Here is a 23,992-nt window from a genome sequence, read left to right as displayed (position 1 = left end):
CAGGTGCTAACATTACTACCACCAGCCAAGGTGTCAGACTCTATCAAGGCTCGCCAGCCCAACAAGATGCTAAGGCGTGGAAGCATCCGCACTCAGGTCAGGCCACCAGACGCTATGCTGACTTGAGGAACTCTGGGACTGTGGCAGTAAATAGAGCAAATAATGTTTGTCTTTGCTTATTCGGTGACCTGGAAGAAAAATCAAGGTTATTGGCTATATACATGTATGTACATTACAATTAGAAAAAAATTGACTACAGATTTGTTCTCGTTTAATAAACATCTTCTATTTTAAATCATACCTGAAACCATTAGTGCAGAAGGATATCCCTCAAATCAATCCGCTGGCTTGGGTTTTGCTGCAGGAGAGACTGAATCAGGTGGCAGCAATCTGTGCAGAAATGACGAAAGAGACGAAGAGATGAGAGAGCCGGATTATTACTTAAAACTTTACACCAGCTGACTTTGTATTAAGGTATGAGATTTGATTATTCTACAATGCACAGTCGTAAAATCAGGTATAATTCCTGTATTATCCACATTATCATTCTTTTGTACTTTTTCCTCCTTGTTTTATATGATTTCAGTTACAGTTGGTCTTTGTTGTTATGAATGGCATCTTACCCTCTGACAAGCCAGGCTCAGACCAGATGTCATGCTCAATTGTGTCTAGGTCTTCGGGTTGTGGGAAGCGTCCACACACCATGATGAATAAGAGCACTCCCAGAGACCACACAGTCGCTGGTTTCCCGTGGTACTGGCGCCACACGTAGTACTCAGGGAAGTACTCTCGTGTGCCTGAGGAAAAAAGATTTTACCTAAAGGGTAAGCTTGAGATGCTACAACATATAACCTTTCAAACTAAAGGTTTGATGCATAATACATACCAAGGAAACATGTACAGCTGGAGTCTCTAAGGAGATCCCCGCACCCAAAGTCGATGAGTTTGACCTCCAGGGTTTCGGGGTTCAGCAGCAGGTTCTCCAACTTAATGTCACGGTGAAACGCTCCTTGTTGACAGCAGATGTGAGTGGCCATCGTTGCTTGTGCCATGATGAACCATGCTGTTTCTTCATCAAGGATGCCACCGTGATGCTTCAAATAGTCCCACAGCTCTTTACAGGGTGAGGGACGCTCCATGACCATGATGTGCCAGTCCAGCAACTGAATGATCTCTGGGGCTTTGGGCTCCCTGTTGACCAGGATTAATAGGCCAGCCTCTAATGGAAGGGGTGTGGGATGACCAGACTAGAAGAAAGGTCATTGTTAGATGGACTAATAAGGACTTTTGTCGAATCTTGGACAAATTGTTGTCTGTGTGTTTGTACAGTGAGCGTAGCCTACTTACAGTGTTTATGTATTTCATCTTCTTTGGCTTTCTGGCAATTTTCACTGCCACCTGGGCAACAAAACACAACAATGATACATTTACAACATGACAAGTGCACTAAATAAAGAACATAATATAGACTAAATTAAGACAAAACAATGCAGTTAAATATTGTAAGAAAATGACAATACCTCAAGGCCATCCTCCAATCGTTACCCTTCGTAGACGGAGCCGGAATCCTCCCTCACCAAGCTTTCTGCCGATTTCATACTGGCTCAGAATGTTGTCTGTTAAATAATAGTACTAGTTGAATAATTGTAACTGAAATGAAATGTCAAGCATTGATAGTAGTGTGTGTGATGTTCAGGTTGTGGCAGTAAACTCACTCTCAGTGGTCAGGTCCACTATGCTGCTGTGAGCAGAGGCTGGACTGTGGTGGACTGGAGCTGGAGGACTTTGAACCTGCTGATCTGCAGGAGGAAGGACTTCAGGATCACTGGAAAGAGGTTTCTGAAAACCATGATCCTCTTGAGACCAGGCAATGGACTGTGGAAAATGATCTGAAGAGGCAAATATCAAACAAAAGCATGTTTCAATCAAATATTAATTAAATATTGCATACTCATATCATGATGATTCTTCAGTTGCTACATGATGTCTAAAATTAGAACTTCTTCAAACCATGTTTCATCTGTTTTTAGGAAGTGAGAATTTTCCCTAGTTAATTGAAGTCGTATTAATAGATACTCATATCTAGCTGAAAATTATTTCACGTTTATGATGTACAGATCTCTAGTAAACAGAAGACAGTTACACATTGTCAAATGGTCATTTGGTTTACCTCCAGCTCGTCTCTCATGTGTCGATGCCTGGTCTGAGCTGCTGCTCCACTTGATGTATGTAAGTGAAAACAGCTTTTCAAAACTATCAGTCCTTCTCCTCTTTTTCACTGACAGCTCATGTTCTTCACCAACATTGACGGGCAGATGTTGCTCAGCCGCATCTGTGCTGGATGTTAGGGATTTGACGTGAACGCTCTTTTGGCCAGTGAGAAAAGATGTTCTCTTGTTTTCATCTGTGTTTAAAGATGTATGGCATGTCATTGAATAAAAATCCGATCATGGCCTTTATCAGACTTTTGCATTTTGATATAATGTGTGATGGAGTGGATTTGTAACATATGGTAATTAATGGCATATTATGACAATTCATCCTACAGAACAGAACCATTCCTCAAATCGGTTTATTCCATTAATGGATACTCATTGAAATGGATGCAAATTATGCAGACTTTATGAAACATTGTGAAATGGTCATTTGATTTACCCTCAGCATGTCTATATAGATGCCTGGTTTGAGCTGCTGCGCCACTTGATGGGTTTCAAAGAGAGCAGCTTCTCAAAACTCTCGGGCCTCATTCTCTTTCTCACTGGCATCTCATTTTCATCAGCAGCACTAACGGGCAGATGTTTCTCAGCCGTAATGCTGCTGGATTTTGGGAATGTACTCTGATGGAAATCGTACACCTCAGCGCAAGAACTGCATTTTCTTTTCATTGCCATGATAACAGTTTTCACTTGGACAAGTAACTCTGTATCAGGAACCACGAACGACCAAACTCCGAAACTCACACCTCAGAGAATTCTGACACGCACAAACTATTTAAAGCAGCGCACACAAAAGTTCTATAATTTCTATGACAGCAAATACCTCAGCAACGCTTTGAAATGCACGTGACACTGAACGCTAGCCTGTCCCTTGGGGCCAGTGTGCGAATTATACCTTGACAATCGGTTGTTTTTGTACATATGTACGCTTCAGTGAACCAAATTCGTGTTTAATTATATTACATCTCATTTATTAATCAAAAATACATGTTTAATAAAACATTACGAAATTGTGCAGTATTAAATGTAGGTAGAGAGGGCAGCTGCCTCGTGACGTTTTATCGTTACCTGGGCGGGCCAAGTAAACTCTATGTATGGGAAACGCTGGGTAAGAAGTTCACATCCCTATTTGACTGATAAATTGATGATTATGAAAGATCGCTTTTACTCTTTCACTGTTTAACTTCCGAGCATCGACGTCTATTACAAATACAAAACATGAGTGATGGGTGGTCTAATTTTACTTTGCTTTTAGGCAATGTTTGAAAAGTATATAATATAGTATATAAGTTCGTATTACAAGAAAAGGTGTCTTGAACACTCACCATGTCTATCGGTAGGCTTCCTATTCAGCAGACTGAATTTTCCAGTTTAGGCTGCTGGGGCGATTGGTATGAACCATTATAGGGGTGGTCATTTACTATTTTTACTATGAGTAATATTTAAGATACAGATCAGTGCGAACTATTTACCACTATTTAAAAGGAAGACCCCCCCTACATCTTGTGTTTATGTCCTTCAGGGGGGATAAAGCATTAATTAGGGGGGTCAGACCCCCCCCCCCATATCCCCCCGTAATTCGCACCCTGCTTGCGGCATTCGAAAGCATGTGCACGCAAAAGAAAATGTGTGCGTGAAAATGTCTCAGGTCTGAAAAAAATCGTAACACATAATAAAATCTTCAGAGAAGTATTTGTGGATAAATGTATCACATCATTCATCGTGTTTAAGTTTGTGCCCCAAATTCGCGATTTATCGATTACACTTTGCAGTGTGAATTTAGTTAGATATTACATATGATTTGTGTAAAATGTAAAGGGTTGCACAATTTTTGGTGCAGAGATGAATATGCTTTTTATTACTTATTAAAGAGAACCACATCTGTCATACATAGTAGTATTAAATTTACAAAAAAAATAACGCTCTGTAAAAATTGTACTCACATTTTTACATTTTTTTTATATTTTATATATAGGTCTTAACAGCCACTTCAACACTTCAGGGCCAAACACAGGACATATATCATGTAGCCTAAGTAGAGTGGTCAGTGCAAAAACCGGTAGTGTGGGTATTGGGACAGGCCCTCTATCATTGCTCACATATAAGGAATGGCTTGTTTTCAGTACTGCAGCTCATTTGGGTGCTTGTGGGCTTGTTCTGTATTATTTATGCCATTTTTCCCCATTAAAATAAGTAGAAGGTTCTACCCATTTACTCATTTTCTCTGTAAATCTCTAGTTTTAGCAAGAGATGTTCCTCCACTGCCTCCTCCTGGAAAATGTGCACAATTCAGGGAAGAGAAGGACCATTAAGAGATCACACACTGCATTTTTAGAATTTCAGAAAACTTAATTTAAGATTCATAAGCTTGTTTTCTCATGGGGACCAAAAAAGCACAATATTTTCTGGTATTGCTATACTTGTTTTAGTATTTGGATCCTGTAATATAGTGAATATCAGGTACACACACCCATTTGTACATGCCATACATTTTTTTTGCCTGCACATGCACAAATAAATATAACTGGATGACGTCCTTAGGACAAAAGTAAGCAAAGTCATATTTACAGAAGGAAACTTGGAGTTCAGTTGTTAAGTTGGTGTTTATGAAAGACATAAAAGAAGGGAAATGTATACAGTTTCACATTTCAAACATAAAAAAACAACTAATAAATCACTTTTAAATTAAGAAATTACATTTATGCAATCACAAAGTCCCATGTCTTGATACTTAGGTCACTTTCTTAAAACTGTTCACACAGTGAGCAAAACAGAAGACTATGTGGGTTAAACGGTTTATCATCGCTTTGGTGCAAAATGCATTCAATGACTCTTTCAAATGACAGCCAATTTGCACATTTACATACAGTTTTTAAAATTGCTAAACTTAAGTTAAAAAATCTAACATTATACAAACCTGAATAAGCAGTTTGCTAAATGTCTACAGTAATGCCATATTAAAATATATTCTAAATCTAAAAAATGCCATTAAAACAATTAGATGTAGTTGAACATCCACACAAGACACAGCAGGTTTTGGTGATTTCATTAACAAAAAGGGAATCTGGAATAACGGTCATGAAATGTTGTAATGTAATGGAAACATGGACCAAACAGTGAATTCTAACAGTTGAGAATGTCATTTGTGTTTTGTAAAGACATTTAACAAAAGAAAGCATTGTAGCCTATAATGCCACCTGTTATTAGTGTTTTTAGGTCATTGTTTTATAAGTGGCAAAGAGTGCTTGTTCGGTGACAAGCTTTGCTAGTGTTATGAAAGAAACGGTTGATTTGAGACCTGTTTGAAGTGTTTTGTTAGTTTTAGTAAATTATGAATGTGCACTTAACTGCTGTGCCAAGCTGGAAGTTGAAAAAGTGACTTAACTATTTCCTAACTGTAATAGACATTCAAAGCTGTTTGTTACAATTCAAATTGTAGCTAAAAAACACAAGGAAACAGAAAATTAATAAATAATTTAGCTATTTACGGTAAAAATGAACCATAAAATCCTAATTCCGTTTCTTTGTCTATTTGCTTTTCTTCGTCGCTTCTCGAGCTATTAAGTAACACCTGCTATTTCTCGCTTCGAATGGTGTAAACACCTGAGCGCGAGTTTTCCAGAAGTTTCCTAGCAACCGCAGACGCGGAGTTGTCACTGTCTGTGGAAATATAACTCCTGCTCTCCAGCGATAAAAGTGCAACAGTTGTAATGGACGTATTATCTGAAGCGAAGTCTAAACCGCTCTCCACGCTGTCAGTATTCAGCTATATACCACCCAGAAGGACTGAACACACAGAAATGCGATATTTCAACTGCAGCCCCAAGGTAAGTCACATGGCTAATTCAAGTTCATGACTAAGTTTATAACTCAAAACTCATTTTGAAAATCAAAATACACATGAAACATTGCTTCGAGTGAAAAAGAATGCCTTAAATTTGCTTGAATGTAAATCTAAACCCTTAACCTCATTTAGTAGGCTATAGCCTACAGGCAGATGACTATAAATATGTAAATTAGTCCCCGCCTCCATTTAATCGCTTTAATTAATACCTGCTCCACTTTCGCGATTAATTTAAGTAATAAATGCTTCACAATGGCAAGTGGCAATATTGGATTAATTCAGCCATATATGTCTGTTGTTTTATTAAGTTATATATATATATCAATATTAGCTGCACTGAATGTAAACAATGACTGAACCACAAACTCGCATATTTTGCTGTTGATAATGATCAATTATTGCCACGTTTTGGGCTGTACTAATCGGTCGGACCACCGGGAAAACATTTGGAGTACTATAGACTGCCAAAAGTTATAACAAATCCAAGAGAAGAGTGCAAAAAACTGAGGAACAAAAAAGTGTTTGTGGTTTGTCAAACTAAACCAGAATTTCCAGACAACAATCGTGTTTGTTCTTATCATTTCCAGTCAGGTAGGTGAAATATAAGGCTGATATCTATAGTATGTATCTTTACCACCATTAACATTAGTTTGTCAAAATATTGTGCCCTTTACTGCTAACTAAGTCTTTCTCTATATGATTTAGCAGCTTCCACACATATTTTTCATGGTTTAGACAGATAATTTAGCAGAACAACATATTCAGTAGTAGGCCTAAATTATCAGTGTTGTTTACATCCGAGTATCTCCAATATGGCCACGTATCCACTTAACTGACCAAATCGTGATCATAAGTGCAAATCCTCGATATGGTTGTCTACAAGTCACATTACAAGAATGATAATATACAGTGCCTTGCAAAAGTATTCACACCCCTTCATTTTTTCACATTTTGTTTTGTTGCAGCATTATGTTAAACTGCTTCAAATTACTTTTTTCCACATCAGTCTACATCTCATACACCATAATGACAAAGCACAAAACAGGTTTGTAACAACTTTGCAAATTTATTAGAAATAAAAAACTGAAAAGATCCTGTTGCATAAGTATTCATACCCTTTTCTGGGACACTCGAAATTTAGCTCAGGAGCATTCATATTGCTTCTAGATTTTACTACACTTCGAGTGGAGTTAAACTGTGGCATTTGAAGGTTCACAGAAGCATGTAGCCTCCATTATCCATAATGGAAGACGATTGGAACAACTAGGACTCTAGAAAATGTCTGCCAGCCCCCATCCAAGCTGACAGAGCTTGAGAGGTGAAAAGGTGAGGCAAAGAATGACAGATAATTGCCAAATGCAGATGTGCAAAGCTTGTCACATCATACCCAAAAAGACTTGAGGCTGTAAAGGTACTTCAGCTATGTACCGAGTTAATGGTATGAATACTTATGCAATGTACCTATTTCAGTGTTTTATTTTTAATAAATTTGTAAAATTTGCAAATCTGGTTTTTGCTTTGTCATTATTATGGTGTATGGAGTGTAAATTGATGTGGGGAAAAAATAATTTAAAGCAGTTTAACAAAAAATGAAGGGGTATGAATACTTTTGCAAGGCACTGTATCTATGTATTGCTATCTACTACATCGGACACTTGACTGTGATTTAGCATTTGACTTTAATACATTATTAAACAGCTAATAATGTATTGCTTAGCCTATGCTACACAAACCATGTTCCAATGATATGCTAATGATATGAAAAGCCCCGCCCCACAACTTGACAGGATTGGTCATATGTAAATAAAGTTAGTTTCAAACCACATTTTAAGACTATTTTTTTCTTTTTTTTAAGACTATGGTTTGTCTTTAAGCATATTAAAATACCAGAGAGACATAAACAATGTTAAAAACTTGATTTTCACCATAGGGTGTCTTTAAAAAAAGCGTCAACATCCAATTGATGTCTTGCATTAGATGTTAAATGTCAATAGTGGTATTTGCAAACAAAATGTATGCAGCATAAATACATTAGTTTTGTATCGGTTATATAATCTACAACAAATGTAGGCCTTTTAGTATACCTGGTTAAAATATCCACCTTATTTTTCCCTAAGAGTGGGCGCTGCATTTGTAAATTTTATGGGTCTCAGCTCGTTTTACTTCTTGATATTGGAAATTGGTGTGTCTTACCATATTATTTTAATGTGTTATCTTAATTATGAACACAATGGTTTGTAGTGCAAACAGTTTTACCATTTACTGCACGTTGCTATTCTTCTCCTTATTTCCCTATAGCAGCTAATGCAGACTTTAGCAGACAATAGCAGACTTTTTATTTAGGTTTATTTTAGGGATGCACCGAATCCAGGATTCGGATTCGGATTCGGCCGAATCCTGGGCTTTTTGACGGGGTTCGGTTTCGGCCGAACCTTAGATTTATTTTCCACCGAAACCGAACCCTAGACTTGCACTACGACGTCACACGGCCGTTGATTACGTGAAGGTGTTTTTAGGCTACATAGGACCCGTTCGAATGTAGTAGGCTGTAAGAATCTGAAAATGGAACTCGTAAGCAAAAAAAGTTTTGTTTGGCAGTACTTTCCACCAAAAGAAGGCGATTCAAGTCGAGCTTTATGTTCAATTTGCAATGCCAATTTGTCTCGTGGTGGCAAGGACCCTAAGCAGTACACAACATATCGCCGATGTTAAAACATTTGCGTCTGGGCCGTTCACATGTCGCGCCTAAAAACGCGTGGAAAACGCTAGGCGCGCCTCTTTCTTCCTTGTCAACAAAGCGCTCGGGCGCTTGCGCCGTTTCTCAGCTGCGCTCTAGCTCCAAGCTGCGGAGCGCTTGCTGCATTCTGAAAAGTTGAGATGTTTTTATCTCGATGCGGCGCGGACGCGCCTGGAAAAACGAGCGCGTCGCACCGCGTGCGCGGCGCTTCCATTATGCGCGCGCAAGCCGCGCATCTACATTTAAAATAACGAATTTGTGCGCGCAAAAGACGCTACATGTGAACGGCCCCTAAAACATCCAAAAGAATACGAGTTTTGCATGAAGGAATCTACAGACAGCAGCCAAAATGCAGCAACTTCAGGTACGGCAGCTGGACATTCACAGCTAAAAACGTGTAATTAAGGATGCGAGTAGGATTCGGTATTCGGTTTCGGATTCGGCCGAATCTTAAACAGTGTATTCGGTATTCGGCCGAACCCCAAAAATCTGGATTCGGTGCATCCCTATTTATACCTTTTTCATAACATCCTTTTGATACACTGTAGATACCCAAAAATACCTTTTGTTATCATTAAACCAAGTATGTTTAGGTGCACATTTTAAAAAACAACAATTTCTAAAACAAAACTTGTCAATTTTCCTTGTACTACAGGCTCCAGAGAGATCTCTGTATGACTGCTTACATGAGAGCCCTGAACACTATGATAACAAACTCCACCGTGATGACAGAAAACATGCCAAATCCCGGGGCCTGGACATCTTCAGCGAGGTGCGTTTTTTCCCAAAACTCCACAGCGATCCGTCCTTGTCAGCTTAGTGGTCCATGCATTGTGTTTTGTTCTTTTTTTAACCATGCTGACTAGAGAAACTAGATCCCAATATCTTTCATCTCAACCTCCTATCTTAGGAATCATCTAGACCAGCGCCTGTTCTGTCCTCATCTGTGTATGGCCGATTTTCACCGCCCCAGTATGTCTCAGGGAGGAGCTTTGCTCGTGTAGCTCACATTCGTTCTGATTTCTACAATAAGAATGGGATCACCTGGAGCGTGGAGGAAGGTTATGGATCTGTGACACCTGTCTAAATGTGTCTCTTACATATGCATATCTGTCAGTGTGCATTACAGTCAATGTCAAAAGAAATGCTACGAGCTGAGTAGATTGTTACTGACAGCCATACAGTATATTGATAATATGTAAGTTTTGATGTTACAGGGTGGATAAAAAATGTCATAATTCATGCCTTAACAAAAGAATAAATAATAAGAAATTATATGCTGCAATAATAATTAAATGATATTATAAAATAATTGTTATTAATGAATATTAATGCATACATAAAGCCTAGTTTTAACTCTAAACAGCCCATATTCTCATTACTATAAAAACATATTTTTAGTAATACTATAATTATAGATATAAGAAAGCATATAAAAAGCATGTAAATATATATCAAATAAGAAAGTGTACATATAAACATAGTGAAAAATGCATATGTAATGTGAAAAAATATATTTTTAAGTCTTTTCTGCTAATCAGCATTTATTTGATCAAAAATACAGAAAAAAACATTAATATTGTGCAATATTATTACAATTTAAAATAATGGTTTTCTATTATAATATACCTTAAAATATAATTTATTCATCTGTTGCAGAGCTGAATTTTCAGCAGCCATTAAAGCAACCATTTTTTCTAGTCTTCAGTGTCACATTATCCTTCAAAAATCATTCTAATATTCTGATTTATTTTCAACGTTGGAAACTGTTGTGGTGATTAATATTTTTTTGGTTAAAAAAAAGCATTCATTCAAAATAGAAAGATTTTCTTTACTATCACTTGCTAAATAATCAATAAAATAAACATAAACTTGCCTCAAGCTTTCAAACAGTAATATATAATGTTACAGAAGATTTAGAATTTTGAATAATTACTGTTCTTTTTTTACTTTTTATTCCTTAAAAGTTTCCTAATAAAAAAGGATCACCAGTTCCAAAAATAAATAAATAATTCAGTAAAAATACTATGTAATTTTCCATATTAGAATGATTTCTGAAGGATCATGTGACACTGAATACTGGAGTACTGAAAATTCAGCTTTGAATCACAGGAAAAAAAATATATTTTAAAATATAATTCAAGAGAAAACTGTTATTTAAAATTGTAACATTATTTCACAATATTACAGCTTTTTCTGTATTTTTTAAGAAAAAAAATGCAGTCTTGATGAGCATAAGAAACTTCTTGAAAAAAATAAATATATAATTTAGAATGATAGTATTATCAATAAAGATCATTTTTTGTTTGACTTGTAATATTAATGTTTTTAAGTGTGGTTTTAACACTTTTCATATGAAGCCTATTTAAAATTCATAGACAGAGACTTGGACATTTCTATATAAATTTTAATGGATAACAAAATGATAGCATCAAAACATGGCCACCTTAGTTAATTAATGTCTTTATTTTACAAAATTCGGCTGCCTTAAATTATGGATTGAGCAACACACAATTACAAGTCTGGGTTACACAGAGCCTCTTAGCCATCCATTACTTATAAAGCAATGCAAATAATCTAGTGTATGTGGTGCGAACAGAACGCTGTAGAGCTCCACTACAATAGGCCAACGTTATATTGAACTGTACAAGTTTTAATCAGGTCAATGACTGACTAGGTGTGGGACTGAGGTTCAAGGCATTACATTCCCTTGTGATAAGGACCGTGTCATCTCAGTGTGAACGAAGAAGGTTTTGAGTTCCCCTTTGCCCTTCACGTTGATAATTCCTCGACAGGAACACATGTAGCCCAGCATCTGCAAGATCCGACTCGTCTCCTCGGTGACCTGTGAAGGGAAGCACACTAGATGTGATTCACTGAAAAACCTATTAACAATTCATCAGGCATGCAAAGTAAGTAGGGCAGTACAAGGATCGACCTGTATTTTCCCAAGCACCCCTGTGCTTTCCATCCGACTGGCTACATTCACAGTGTTCCCCCAGATATCATACTGTGGCTTCTGTGCTCCGATTACTCCTGCGATTACTGGGCCGTGGTTTATTCCTGGCGAGAGAAAAGCCGGAAACATTTGAAACATCCTGAATGCGTGATCAAAGTCTATTATGAGACTATCTGCCAATTAGGAAAGGCAAACAAAATGTTGCCGGGTGTGAAAGTGCTGACGAGCTCTGCTTACCCACTCGCAGCCTGAAGTCATTAAAAGAATGTTTGTTGATGACGTCAAGCTTTCCCACCAAAGCAAACGCAAACTCTACCATTGTGCCAATGTGCATGTACTGCCGGTCGTGGTCCTGCAGAATAAGAATAAGAAACTGAGACTCTCAAATGAGACGTTTCAAGTGCAAATTAATCTTTTAGACCAATGGGCAGATCTTACAAGAGGTCTGATGAGACTCCAGTGTAATCTTTACAAGTATTATAATTTAGGATCAAACACAAAAGCTCAAATTACCTGTGCATACTCTGGTCCAGGGGTCAGATTCAGCCCTGTTGCAGCCATGTATGTGCTGCCAATCGTTTTGATCTTCTCCACACCACTGAATTTGGGTTTTGACAGCAACTGTTGAGAAGAAAAGCATTAAGAAGACAAAGGGATAGCTCACCCCAAAATGAAATAAAATAAAATAAAATTTGATGTTTATCTGCGTACCCCCAGGGCATCCATGATGTTGTTTGTTTCTCAAACAAAGATTTTTTACTCAAACCGTTGCATTCTGTAAGTCATATAATGGAAGTGAATGGGCACCGAACATTTAAAAGTAAAAAAAAAAAAAAAAAAACATGCACAGACAAATCCAAATTAAACCCTGCGGCTCGTGACGATGCATTGATATCCTAAGACATGAAACGATCATTTTTTTGCGAGAAACTGAACAGTATTTATATCATTTTTTACCTTTGATACACAGCCACATCCATCTGTCATGAGCACGAGTTTAGCATCAGGCACGTTACATGTTGTGTCTTAGGACATCAATGTATCGTCACGAGCCGCAGGATTTAATTTGGATTTGTCGGTGCATGTTTTTTTTACTTTCAAAGGTTTGTTAAACCTTTCAAAGGAGTTAAAAATCTTCGTTTGTGTTCTACTAAAGAAACAAAGTCATCTACATCTTGGATGCCCTGGGAGTAATTAAGAAAATAAGACAATTTTCATTTTTGGGTGAATGGGTAGATGCCTGTGGATGAATGAAACTTCCTAAAGACCTGCGTCTTTGTTCTCTCCACTTTAGCCCTGATGCCTTTGAGGATTTTAGTCGACCACAGCTACTGAAAGAGCTTACAAATGACAACTGAAGGAGTTTCTTAGCGCAGATTTCACTTGATGTACAGGGGTGTTTAGGACTATTTACTATTTATATCTATTTAAAATTTCCATTTACACTTGGCCACATAAATGTGTCTCTGCCAAATGGATGTAAATCCGGTCTTCAATTCCCATGCTAAATGCAAATTAACGCAGTTTATTTTAACAAAAGCAAAAGATAAGCACTGCATTTATTCATTATCAGCTAATTTCAAGATCAAAGACCGCAAAAGGAGAGCACGACATCAGCATTGGAAAGATAGGTTCGTCGTACTACTTTTAATGAAGATAATTGTGTGTTAAGTGTTTGCGACTTACTTTCCGTTTCATTTGTGGCAGTTTGCGTGTGGGCTTGCTGAAGAAATACTCAGAATATAAAATGCCATATAAACCTATAAAACATTCTCACACGTTTATTATTTTAATATTTTGGGAGGAGTAAAATGTACATATGTGGTTTCAACAACCAGATGCATTTACACTTGTCAGCCACCTGTAAGCTCTTTCAGTAGCTGTGGACATTGTATCACAATTTTATTTTTCGAGTTGTGTTGTGGTAAAAATAGCAACAGGTAGTGCCAATAGCTCAGCGGGTGCAACAATTTCATGTCATCGAAATAATGGCGCCCTCCCATAGTCTAAAATATGTATAAAACAATGTGGACTTTTTCTTGGACTCTTTCATTGGTTTTCTACTACATATTTCAGCTAGAGACATCATTTACATTATATTAAACCAAACAAGTCTTAATACCCAGAGTTCCCTTTAACATCCATGGGACCTATAACTGCATAGAAGGTTTATAAAGCAAAAAAAAAAAACGTTTCTTCAGAATGTTCACCTTAAGAAAAAATGGTGTTTCATTATGAATGGTAACCTTTATTTTTAAGACTGTAGGTACACAGACACACTGCTGTGAGCATGTAATGTACACTTTTGATGCAAAAAAATAGTGATACATAAATCCCACAGCACATCTAGACAGGTGGTGCTGGGGGAGGTGGAGGGTTTCAGAGGAACTCTGACACTAAATCAGACAATGATGAGCAAGCAATCTCATTGTCAGCCATTTGATTGCAAAACTTCAGCTTACTGAAGCCCTGATCTTGCAGTCTGCTATAATCTTTTGTCTCCTTTTTGATTTTGGTATAGTTTTTTTCAATACATTTTTGTCTTGTCTTTTACCATATTGCTTGTTGATATAGTCACAATTATTGTTTACTGACCTTATTGGGGGACCAGTATGGGACCAATCATGCCAATGATATGATTGCTAGCAGCAGTTTGCTGTTTAGATTTATATTTGCAGCTTTTAGACACTAGTAGGATTTCATTTATATAAGTGAAACTTAGTGGCCATAATCCTTTGTTAGGAACTGCCCTCCTTTTTACTGTTACTATGTCAAGCTTTCAAACTAGAACTTGGTTCTGCTTTTCAAGTATTATATAATTGCTCTTATCTCAAAAGCCAGACTTTTTACTAGCCTGATCCACTTTTCTGCTTATTCTAGCCAAGAACCGCCCACCTAAACTTGAAGAGACCGTCTAATCGTCATGTAAAGCTGCCAGAGTTCATTTTATTTTTATGTGCCATTTATGGGTGGATTTATCTGAAATGCTGATACCACAAAGACAATTTTTTTCAAAGGCAGAGTTTGTCTAATATTTTAACAAAAAAGTGCTATTTTTAGATAATTTCTGAAATATTATGTTTAAAACTATCCAAAGGACCAAAGCAGGCATACATTACATAAGATCAATTGTTTGTCTGGCAGCATGTCAGTAACATTTTTAAGGCAGGGCTTAAGGAAGGATCAGTTATTGCAGATGGGGTTTACATCTCCACTAGTACTTTAGTGCAGCTTTTAACAGCATCTGAAATCAAACTAGGGTTGTGTCTGTGAGTTTACCTCATCAAAATCTGCTATAATCTCATTAAGGAGCCTGAGGCACTCCAATCCCTCCTTATTAACGTCAGATTCTGTGTAAAATTCCTTGAAGTCTGGGATGGAGGCGAACATCACACAAACCAGATCGTACGACTGATGGTAGAGATCCTGTCAAAAATACGGAATACAAAAATATATCTGGTGATAAAGACACAATAGATGCATTTTCACAGCAGGGTTCATACAGATACTGTAAAATAAAATTCCAGGACTTTCACAGACTTTACAAGCACTACTTTTTTGATTTTCAAAGACTTTAAATTTCAAGTATGGTTTGATGTTTTCTACTGTTTAAAAAAAACATGAATCACAAAACCGCTCTGAAGTCCCTATCTAAAACAACAGATTTGCGAACCTGCTCCGAAGTTCCGATCTAAATCAAATGATTTGTGATACGCAAAGTTACGATCTAAATCAAATGATTTGCAAACATGCTCTGACGTTTCAATCTAAATCAAATGATTCACGATCCATGCTCCGAAGTCCGATCTGAATCTAACGATTCACAATCCACACTTCAAAGTCATGATCTGAACCAATACGCAACGTTCCGAATAAATGATTTGCGAACCCACCCTGCAGTTGCGATCTGAATCAAATAATTCACAAACCGGCTTCGAAGTTCCAATCTAAATTAAATGATTTACAATCTATGCTCTGAAGTCCCGATCTGATTCAAATGATTCGCAATACGCAAAGTTCTCAACAAATGATTTGTGAACCAGCTCCGAAGTTCTGATCTAAATTAAATGATTCGCTGTCCACACTCCGAAGTCCCATTCTGAATCAAATGATTCATGATACGCAAAGTTCTGATCTAAATCAAATGATTCGCAAACGTGCTCTGAAGATTTAATCTAAATTAAATGATTCACAATCCACACTTCAAAGTCATGATCTGAACCAATACGCAAAGTTCCGAATAAATGATTTGCGAACCCACCCTGCAGTTCATTCTCCGAAGTTGCGATCTGAATCAAATAATTCACCTGCTCCAAACCTGCTCCGAAGTTCTGATTTAAATCAAATGAGTTGTGATATGCAAAGTTCCGATCTGAAACAAATGACTTGCAAACCCACTCCACAGTACCTTTCTGAATCAAATCATTCGCAATACACAAAGTTCCGATCCAAATCAAATGATTCACAATCCACACTCCAAAATCCTATTCTGAATCTAATTATTTGCATACGCAAAGTTCCGATCTGAATCAATCCCGTTCCAAAGTTCTGATCTAAATCAAAAGAGGTGTGATATGCAAAGTTCTGATCTGAATCAAATAACTTGCAAACCTACTCCAAAGAATCAGATTATTTGTTATGAGCAAAGTTCCAATAAGAATCAAATGATTCACAAACCTGGTCCGAAGTTTCAATGTAAATCAAAGTATTTGCAATCCACACCCCAAAGTCCCGACCTGAATCAAACAATACGCAATACACAATGTTGCCAATAAATTGATTTGCGAACCCACCCCACAATCCATGCCCCGAAGTCCCGATCTGAATCAAATGATTCACAAACCAGCTTCAAAGTTCCAATCTAAATTAAATGATTCACGATCCATGCTCTGAAGTCGCATCCGAATCAAACGATTGGCAATACACAAAGTTCTGAACAAATGATGTGAGCCCGCTCTGAAGTTCTGATCTAAATCAAATGATTCACAATCCACACTCCGAAGTCCCATTCTGAATTGAATTATTTGTGCTACGCAAAGTTCTAATATGAATCATATGACTTGCAAACTTGCTCCAATGTCCCGTTCTGGATCAAATCATTCACAATACACAAAGGTCCAATCAGAATCAAATGATGCGCAAACCCTGTCCGATGTTTCGATCTAAATCAAAGGATTTGTGATCCACGCCCTGAAGTGTCATCTATATGAAATGATTCGCAATACGCAAAGTTCCGAATAAATGATTTGCGAACCCATTTCGAAGTTCCGATCTAATTCAAATGATTCACAACCCATGCTCCGAAGTCCCATTCTGAATTTAATTATTTGCAATACGCAATGTTCTGATTGGAATCAAATGATTTCCAATATGCAAATTCTGTTCTAAATCAGAAGACTTGTATACCTGCTCTGAATTCCCGCTCTGAATCAAATTGTTAGTTATACGCAAGGTCCTGATCTGAAACAAATTACTCGCAAACCTCTTCAGAAGTCCTGTTATGAATCAAATTATTTGTGATACGCAAAGTTCTGATCTGAATCAAATTATTTGCGATATGTGATCCGATTGTAGCGCTTCGAAACAGTGAATCATTTTGTGATGCAATGGTTTTTAAATGTTTTTTTACGATCATTACAAGCGATGTTGAAATTGAAAATGAATGGCTTTTAACTTGATCTGGTTTTAGCTAGTGCATCGCTTGAAATGAAGTCATGAGTTTTATGTTAAGTTTTACTTCAGCTATGTTTACATGACACTGAGTACTACTACTGGTTTAGCTCGATAGTTTTATGACATCAACTAAAATAAGAAAAAAAAGTATGACATTTTTTAAATGTGTGAAAAGATACGTGCTTATTAACAAATGAAACACTTATTTCATAGATACATTGTCTTTCAATAATTAAAGCACTTTTCAAGTACCTCTTCAAAAACATTGCTATTATCAAGGGCCTTTAATAAAAAAAAAAAATCTAATTTAAGGACTTCAAGCACTTTAAGCACCTTGTACGAACCCTGTCACAGGTGTTTTCAGACATTTAGACGCCACTCACCTCATTCTTCCAGTTTCGCCCCAGGAAATGTTCTGCCACGTGGGCAGGTAGTACGTTCTCCAAAAGAACCCGGTTCAGGTTCTCCATGGTCTCGATCTCCTCACACTCCTTCTTAAACTTGTTCCTCCACAGGAAGTCTAACCTACAGTAATATTCATTCTGTTACAAGAGGACACAGAGGTAAAGAGATGGTACACATCTGATCACCGTATGTGGCAGAAGATGACAAAGAAAGCAGAATCAAATGCACACAAGGACAGTTCATCTTATACTTTTATGGATTTTTCTTGCATAAAGGGCTGCTATCATGAAAAATGGCTTCAATTTTCTCTGAGTTGTAGCTTTATGTTCCAGCAGACATTCATCATGAAAAAGATTTTGTGAATCAGTGGAAATGGCATTGAAAGGCATTAAGTATGCACTGATAGTCTTTCTCACTCAGTCTATATTTGCTTTTGCTTATTTTTGTCTGGTTCATTGCTTTGGAGAAAAATCAGTCCCCGGCTTACCTATCACCTGATCAACCCGAACGCCGCATTACTTATAAATGAATTCACCTAACTGCACATTTCAAATACAGAGTTCATCAGACAGGCCTATTATCCACAGACAAACAGCTGCTCGCAACAGAATTAAAAGCACACAGTGAAAAAAATCAAGTCTGACCCAAGGCCGACCTGTACAGATAGTGAAAAGGTTTCAATAAAGGCTGAAAAGCATACAATTCTCTATATACTGTGAAAAGCATTTCTTATAATGCTATTTATTAAATGCTTTTTTTGCAGGAAAACTTTGAGTTATTGTGCAGCCAGAGGCTGATGAGTGATCATAATAACTGAAGCCACAGAAATCAGGAACACATTTGTGCTGCCACAAAACGCTGAGCTTCATTGTAAAGTGTACATTTCAACGTGACAAGGGACTGTTTCTAGATAAATTGTCATTGGATAACAACATCAGGCATCTTCTACAATTGAAGCACGCAATAATAATGCACTTACTATGGAATTACATTCTGCAGGCTTAAAAAGTAGAAATGTGATGCTTTTATGTTTGTTCAAAGGCTTATATTAACTCATCCATAAAAAAGATTATGTAAGCTGCGTAAATTTGTTTAAAGTGTCATTTCAGTGGTGAAACTAAAACTTTATGCATTACCGCTGTAATTCCTGTGGGTGGATTTTTCTCTCTAAGTGCCTCCAAGTTCTCCAAACTAAAGTGAGTCTGAAGAGAATAGTTCACCCAAAAAATGAACATTTGCTGAAAATGGACTCACCCACGGGCTATCCAAGATGTGAATAAGTTTGAAAGAAAGAAAGAAATTTAGCACCACATCACTTGCTCACCAATGGATCCTCTGCTGTGAATGGGTGTCATCAGAATGAGAGTCAAAACAGCTGATGAAAACATCACAATAATCCACACCACTCCGGTTTATCAATTAATGTTTTGTGTAGTGTTTATAACAAAAAGATCCATCATTAAGGCATTAAAGACATCACTTCTAGCCAAAATGCCAGTCCATAATTATCCATAATAATGCTTTCTCAAGTGAAAAGTCCATCTCTTGTTGTCCTCTCACATCAAAACATATTCTTTGGAACTGTGTTGAATTGTTTTTGCTTGTAAATAATGTTTGATCTGTGCATATTTCTCTCCTGATTCAGACGAGGTGACTTTTCTACAGGAGAAAGGACTGTTTGAAGTTAAAAAGCTGTAATGATGGATTTGTTTCTTACAAAAATGCGGCTTTTGACTTCACAAGACATCTATTGATGGACTCATGGATTATTGTGATGTTTTCCCTGTTGAAAAAAACAGCATATGCTGGTTAGGAATGTTCTGAAGCATGGCTTGAGTTGGTTTAAGCTGGTCATGTTCTGGTCCTAGGAAGGACCTGAGCAGGAGCTAGTTGCTTAGGGCCAGCTTAAAACCAGCTTAAAACCAGCTCAAACCAACAGCCATGGTTTAATAGATACCTAACTAGCATATGCTGTTTTTTTAAACAGGGCTATCAGCTGTTTATACTCTCATTCTGACGACACCCAGTGACTGCAAAGGACCCACTGGTGAGCAATTGATGTGATCCTAAATTTCTAAAAATCTGTTCTGATGAAAAAAAAAAAAAAACTCTGAGGGTGAGTACATGTTCAGCAATTTTTTAATGTTTAGGTGAACTACAATGTTAAAAATAAAGGTGCTTCACGATGCCATGGAATAACCTTTTTGTTCCATAAAGAACCTTTAACAACAGAAGAACCTTTCTGTTTCACAAAAGGTTATTTTTGGAGAAAGAATATTCTTTAGATTATAAAAAGGTAAGAAAAAGATGGTTCTTTAAAGAACCTTTGAATGTTTCTTTGTGGAACCAAAAATGGTTCTTCTGTGGCATCGTTGTGAAGTATCTTTTAAAGCACCATTATTTTTAAGACTGTATTCCATTAAAATTTTCAAATGTGGTTCAGACTTAAATGAACTTCTCAAAAACAAAGAGCAAGTATGATAGCAGTGGTAAAGCACATCTTTTTGAGGATTTTAGATTGAGAGAGACTCACCTGTCTAGCCAGAACAAGCAAAGTGACAAAGAAAATGAACAATGACACGGAGCCCATGGTCTTCAAATCTTTGAGAACACCTGGCCTGAAGGGGAACAGACAGCCAGAAATATAAACTTTGAAAGTCAAGAGGACACAAAAGAGACAAAAGTATTGCATGTAAAGTATAATATGTGTGATAGAGACTTCTCAACAACATTATGTCAGTGTAACCTTATTCAGATTAATAATGTTTTTGTATTCACCTTATTTTCCCTGTAAGAGTAGGCAAAGCCATTTGTAAATGTTCTGTATCTAGCTTCCAGTCTCATCCGCATGCAGCTATTTTTAGCTGTACAAAACAGCTTGTTTTGCTGCTTGGCATTGGAAGTTGGCGCATTTTACCATATTATTTTGTATGAAATAATACATGCATACATATATACATATATATATATATAATATATATATATATATATACACAGTGGACATTTCAGCACGACAATGACCCAAAACACACAGCAAAAGTGAAGAAATGGTTAGCAGAAAAACATTAATGTTTTGCAGTGGCCCAGTCAGAGTCCTGACTTAAATCCAATTGAGAATCTGTGGAGGAAGCTAAAGATCAGGGTGATGGCAAGGAGACCCTCCAACCTGAAAGAGTTGGAGCTCATCGCTAAAGATGAATGGGCAAAATACCAGTGGAGACATGAAAAAAGCTGGTCAGCAATTATATGGAGTGTGTGATTGCTGTAATAACTAATACAGGCTTTTCTATTGGTCATTTAGAAGGGTATGAATAATTTTGGACATGCCACTTTTTGTTCAAATGTAAATAAAAGATGAGTAATATTTTTTTCCACAATGATGCCTCTTGTATATCGTCTTATTATCTTTTGGGAGAAGCCTGTGTCATTTCCGGTCAAAAAAAACTTGTTGGTTGAATAAAAGTAACTTTAAGTCAGAATTTGCCAGGGGTATGAATAATTTCGGGTTGACTATGTGTATATAATTAATATAGAGATTAATATAATTAATTAAAGCACACTGATTTGTAGTGCAAACAGTTTTAATGTTTACTACACAGTGTTATTCCTCTCGTTGTTTCCCTATAGCGGATATAGAACCAGAAGTCTCACCCAAAGGCTTACTTCCATGTCATAATATTCCATAGACAGTTGCAGTGGCCAATTTGAGCAAATCTTACTCCATTCATAAAGGCTTAATGGAAAGGTGAAAAAAAAGAAAAGAATGAATAATACCAATAGGCTGTTATTTTCTTTTTTTTTTTTTTTTGGAAATATTTAATGTCCTATACTTTCAAGTCTTCCGAAAAGACTAATCCACACAAAGCCTGCCATCTCAGCAGCAGCACCTGTCACTCATAATCCCTGGAGATATTGAGAGACCTTCTGGAAAAAAAGATTGCCTCCAGAGTTGCCAAATATATCTGTGTGCTTCAATTCTTCATTCTTTCACTCACTGTGTGTGTGCAATAGAAATATTAAACCAAGCAATCTACAAATAAATAAAACTACTAGGGATGTAACGATATCAAAATCTCATTATACAATAATATCTTTATATGAAGTCCATGACACAATATTATTGCGGTATTTAAAAAAGTCTAAATTACATTCACACTGGTGTTTTAGGAAGTCAAACTAATTAGAATATAATAATAATAACAATAAGAGTAAAATATTCTATTGATATTTAAATAATATAATATTCTAATATTAATATTTCATAGGTATACTGTTTTTGCTTTACACTACAGTAGGGAAATTACAACACTACTTTTCCAATTTCTAGACTTGAAAGAGAAATTTTCTGTGAAAATGTGGATGCATACAGACGAAGCTTCAGCCAAGTCTGTTCAATAGTATTGCGTCGTCTCCTGCGTAGTAAAATGAACCACTTGGGCTCAACCAAACTGGTCCAAATGAGCTCCAGCACTCAGGTGGAGTCTCCATTCCCTGGGCCTCAGCCCCTGTCTCGACAGGATCTCTGCTCCCCATTGAAATACCCTGGGATGTGAACTGCCCTCAGCGAACGGAACTTCCCCTGGGCCCACACAAGGTTCTGGTATGCCAGCCTGTAAAGGAGGTGCGAACACATATATATAAGAGATCACCATTTTGCTGTCAGTGCGCACCAGCACATGGTGATCTCTTAGGTCTGGGAGAAAGAACCTCAGAGCCTAGTCTACAGCCAGCATCTCTAGGTGATTGATATGCCAAATAAAATGGCGATCGCTCCACAGACCACGGGCTGAGCGGCCACTCATGACCACTCCCAAACCGGTGAGGGGTGCATCCGTCGCTAGCATACGCGGCGACGAGGAGTTCCCAGCACCAAGCCCTGGGCAAGAACCGAAAGTTTCCTCCACATGTCTAAGGCATGAAAGCATCGCTGCGTGACCTTGATCATGCGGAGTGGGTTTCCCCTCGAGAGGAACCCTTTGGTTTTGAGCCACCACTGCAAGGGTCACATGTACAGCAGGCCAAGAGGTATCACATTGGACGCAGCTGCAATCAGACCCAACAGTTTCTGGAACTGTTTTACAGTGAGTGACCTGCCCTCTCTGACTCTCCCCTGTGAGGTTCGACTGGATACGAACAGTAGGCATGCTCTCGTGCCTGCATCATAGTCGAATCCCGCACTACGCTTAGATAAGTGGTTCTCTGAAGAGGAGATAGCACACTTTTCTGGCGTTATCCGTAACCCCAACTCTTTCATGTGGGCTAGCACAACATCTCAATGCTGTGCAGCCATGCGCTCAGATTGAGCTAAAATTGACCAATCGTCGATATAGTGAGAATGTGAATGCAGCTTTAGCAGGCTATAGCGGCATCTACGCATTTGGTGAAAGTGCAGGGTAAGAGAGCCAGATTGAAAGGAAGAACCAGTGTTGGTACGCTTCGCCCCCAAATGCGAACCTCAGGAACTTCCAGTGCTGAGGTAGGATGGAGATGTGGAAGTATGCATCCTTTAGATCTACAGTAACAAACCAGTCCTCAGACCTGATCTGTAGCACAACCTGTTTAAGGTAAATATTTGAACACCAGGCGCCTGACCACGCGGTCCAGTACTTAAAGATCTAGAATCGGACGCCACCCTCCATCTTCTTTTTGATCTATGAAGTACCGGCTGTAGGACCCGGACCATCTCTTGAGAGGAGGGACCACTGCGATGGCCTCCTTCCTGAAGAGAGTGTTTACTTCTTGTTCCAACACTGGAGCCTGTTTGCAGCCCACCAGTGTGGGAAGGACCCCGTAGAACCAGGGCGGCGCAGCACCAAAATGGATGCTGCAGCCTCTCTCTTTGAGACATCTGGCAGGAGTTTCATGCTGCCAAATGATCTACAAAGGGAATCAGTCTCTCAAGAGTGATGGTGGAGTAAACCCGATAGAAACCGCTGTGCTCTGATATAACAGAGAAAACACTTCAGCTTCCTGAGGGCACTGAGGAGAGACGGGCACCGTAAGATGAGGTGACGACCGCTCTACCCCAGAGGAGCATGCCCTCAAAAGTTCCTGGACCACAGGCGCCAGGATACTTAGGCGGAGTGGCCACTCATGACCACCCCTTATCCTGTGATGGAGGCACCCGTCGTTAGCTTATGCGATGACAAAGAGTCCTC

General features: G+C 37.9%; 4 protein-coding genes across 5 annotated transcripts in view; 1 reads left to right on the top strand and 3 right to left on the bottom strand.

Moving 5' to 3' along the window:
• Nucleotides 1–310: 310 nt before the first annotated feature.
• LOC141289220 (serine/threonine-protein kinase pim-2-like) lies at nucleotides 311–1,365 on the bottom strand. Its single transcript, XM_073821318.1, has 4 exons — nucleotides 1,348–1,365; nucleotides 887–1,247; nucleotides 624–797; nucleotides 311–390 (listed from the first exon to the last, which is right to left on the bottom strand). The coding sequence occupies exons 1-4, from the start codon at nucleotides 1,363–1,365 to the stop codon at nucleotides 311–313; spliced, it is 633 nt and encodes a 210-aa protein (XP_073677419.1).
• Nucleotides 1,366–5,926: 4,561 nt separating this feature from the next.
• cfap90 (cilia and flagella associated protein 90) lies at nucleotides 5,927–9,910 on the top strand. The gene is made up of 3 exons (XM_073821337.1): nucleotides 5,927–6,043; nucleotides 9,453–9,569; nucleotides 9,708–9,910. Exons 1-3 carry the CDS (start codon nucleotides 5,927–5,929, stop codon nucleotides 9,882–9,884), a joined length of 411 nt encoding a protein of 136 aa, XP_073677438.1. The 3' UTR covers nucleotides 9,885–9,910.
• Nucleotides 9,911–11,183: 1,273 nt separating this feature from the next.
• On the bottom strand, nucleotides 11,184–20,692 carry LOC141289586 (adenylate cyclase type 2-like). 2 transcript variants are annotated; one of them, XM_073821726.1, is made up of 7 exons: nucleotides 20,368–20,692; nucleotides 17,813–17,971; nucleotides 15,036–15,182; nucleotides 12,270–12,377; nucleotides 11,994–12,108; nucleotides 11,736–11,860; nucleotides 11,184–11,642 (listed from the first exon to the last, which is right to left on the bottom strand). In XM_073821726.1, exons 1-7 carry the CDS (start codon nucleotides 20,524–20,526, stop codon nucleotides 11,490–11,492), a joined length of 966 nt encoding a protein of 321 aa, XP_073677827.1. In that variant the 5' UTR covers nucleotides 20,527–20,692; the 3' UTR covers nucleotides 11,184–11,489. The 2 variants fall into 2 exon arrangements, with proteins under 2 accessions (XP_073677827.1, XP_073677828.1); XM_073821727.1 differs by having other exon boundaries at nucleotides 17,813–17,954; nucleotides 20,368–20,690.
• Nucleotides 20,693–22,332: 1,640 nt separating this feature from the next.
• The window catches only part of adcy2b (adenylate cyclase 2b (brain)), a 122,447-nt gene continuing 120,787 nt past the window's right edge, over nucleotides 22,333–23,992 (bottom strand). Inside the window, exons 23-24 of the mRNA XM_073822426.1 lie at nucleotides 22,847–23,033; nucleotides 22,333–22,444 (exon numbers count right to left, since the gene is read on the bottom strand). Of these exons, the coding sequence (XP_073678527.1) occupies nucleotides 22,333–22,444; nucleotides 22,847–23,033 (299 nt within the window). The remainder of the gene's footprint in view (nucleotides 22,445–22,846; nucleotides 23,034–23,992) is intronic.

This window comes from Garra rufa, chromosome 17, assembly GCF_049309525.1.
Source record: "Garra rufa chromosome 17, GarRuf1.0, whole genome shotgun sequence".
NCBI classification, from domain to species: Eukaryota; Metazoa; Chordata; class Actinopteri; order Cypriniformes; family Cyprinidae; genus Garra; species Garra rufa.
This window is presented reverse-complemented; position numbering and strand designations above follow the sequence as displayed.

Excerpts from the sequence above, each read along its gene's own strand:
- LOC141289586 (XM_073821726.1), bottom strand. The coding sequence starts at position 20,526 with ATGCAATACTTTTGTCTCTTTTGTGTCCTCTTGACTTTCAAAGTTTAT. Across the intron at positions 12,109-12,269 it reads CTGGACCAGAGTATGCACAG|GACCACGACCGGCAGTACAT; the intron begins GTAATTTGAGCT and ends CTTATTCTGCAG. Across the intron at positions 11,861-11,993 it reads TGACTTCAGGCTGCGAGTGG|GAATAAACCACGGCCCAGTA; the intron begins GTAAGCAGAGCT and ends TTCTCTCGCCAG.
- cfap90 (XM_073821337.1), top strand. The coding sequence starts at position 5,927 with ATGGACGTATTATCTGAAGCGAAGTCTAAACCGCTCTCCACGCTGTCA. Across the intron at positions 6,044-9,452 it reads ATTTCAACTGCAGCCCCAAG|GCTCCAGAGAGATCTCTGTA; the intron begins GTAAGTCACATG and ends CTTGTACTACAG. Across the intron at positions 9,570-9,707 it reads GCCTGGACATCTTCAGCGAG|GAATCATCTAGACCAGCGCC; the intron begins GTGCGTTTTTTC and ends CTCCTATCTTAG.
- LOC141289220 (XM_073821318.1), bottom strand. Across the intron at positions 798-886 it reads CAGCTGTACATGTTTCCTTG|GCACACGAGAGTACTTCCCT; the intron begins GTATGTATTATG and ends TTTTTTCCTCAG. Across the intron at positions 391-623 it reads TGAGCCTGGCTTGTCAGAGG|ATTGCTGCCACCTGATTCAG; the intron begins GTAAGATGCCAT and ends ATTTCTGCACAG.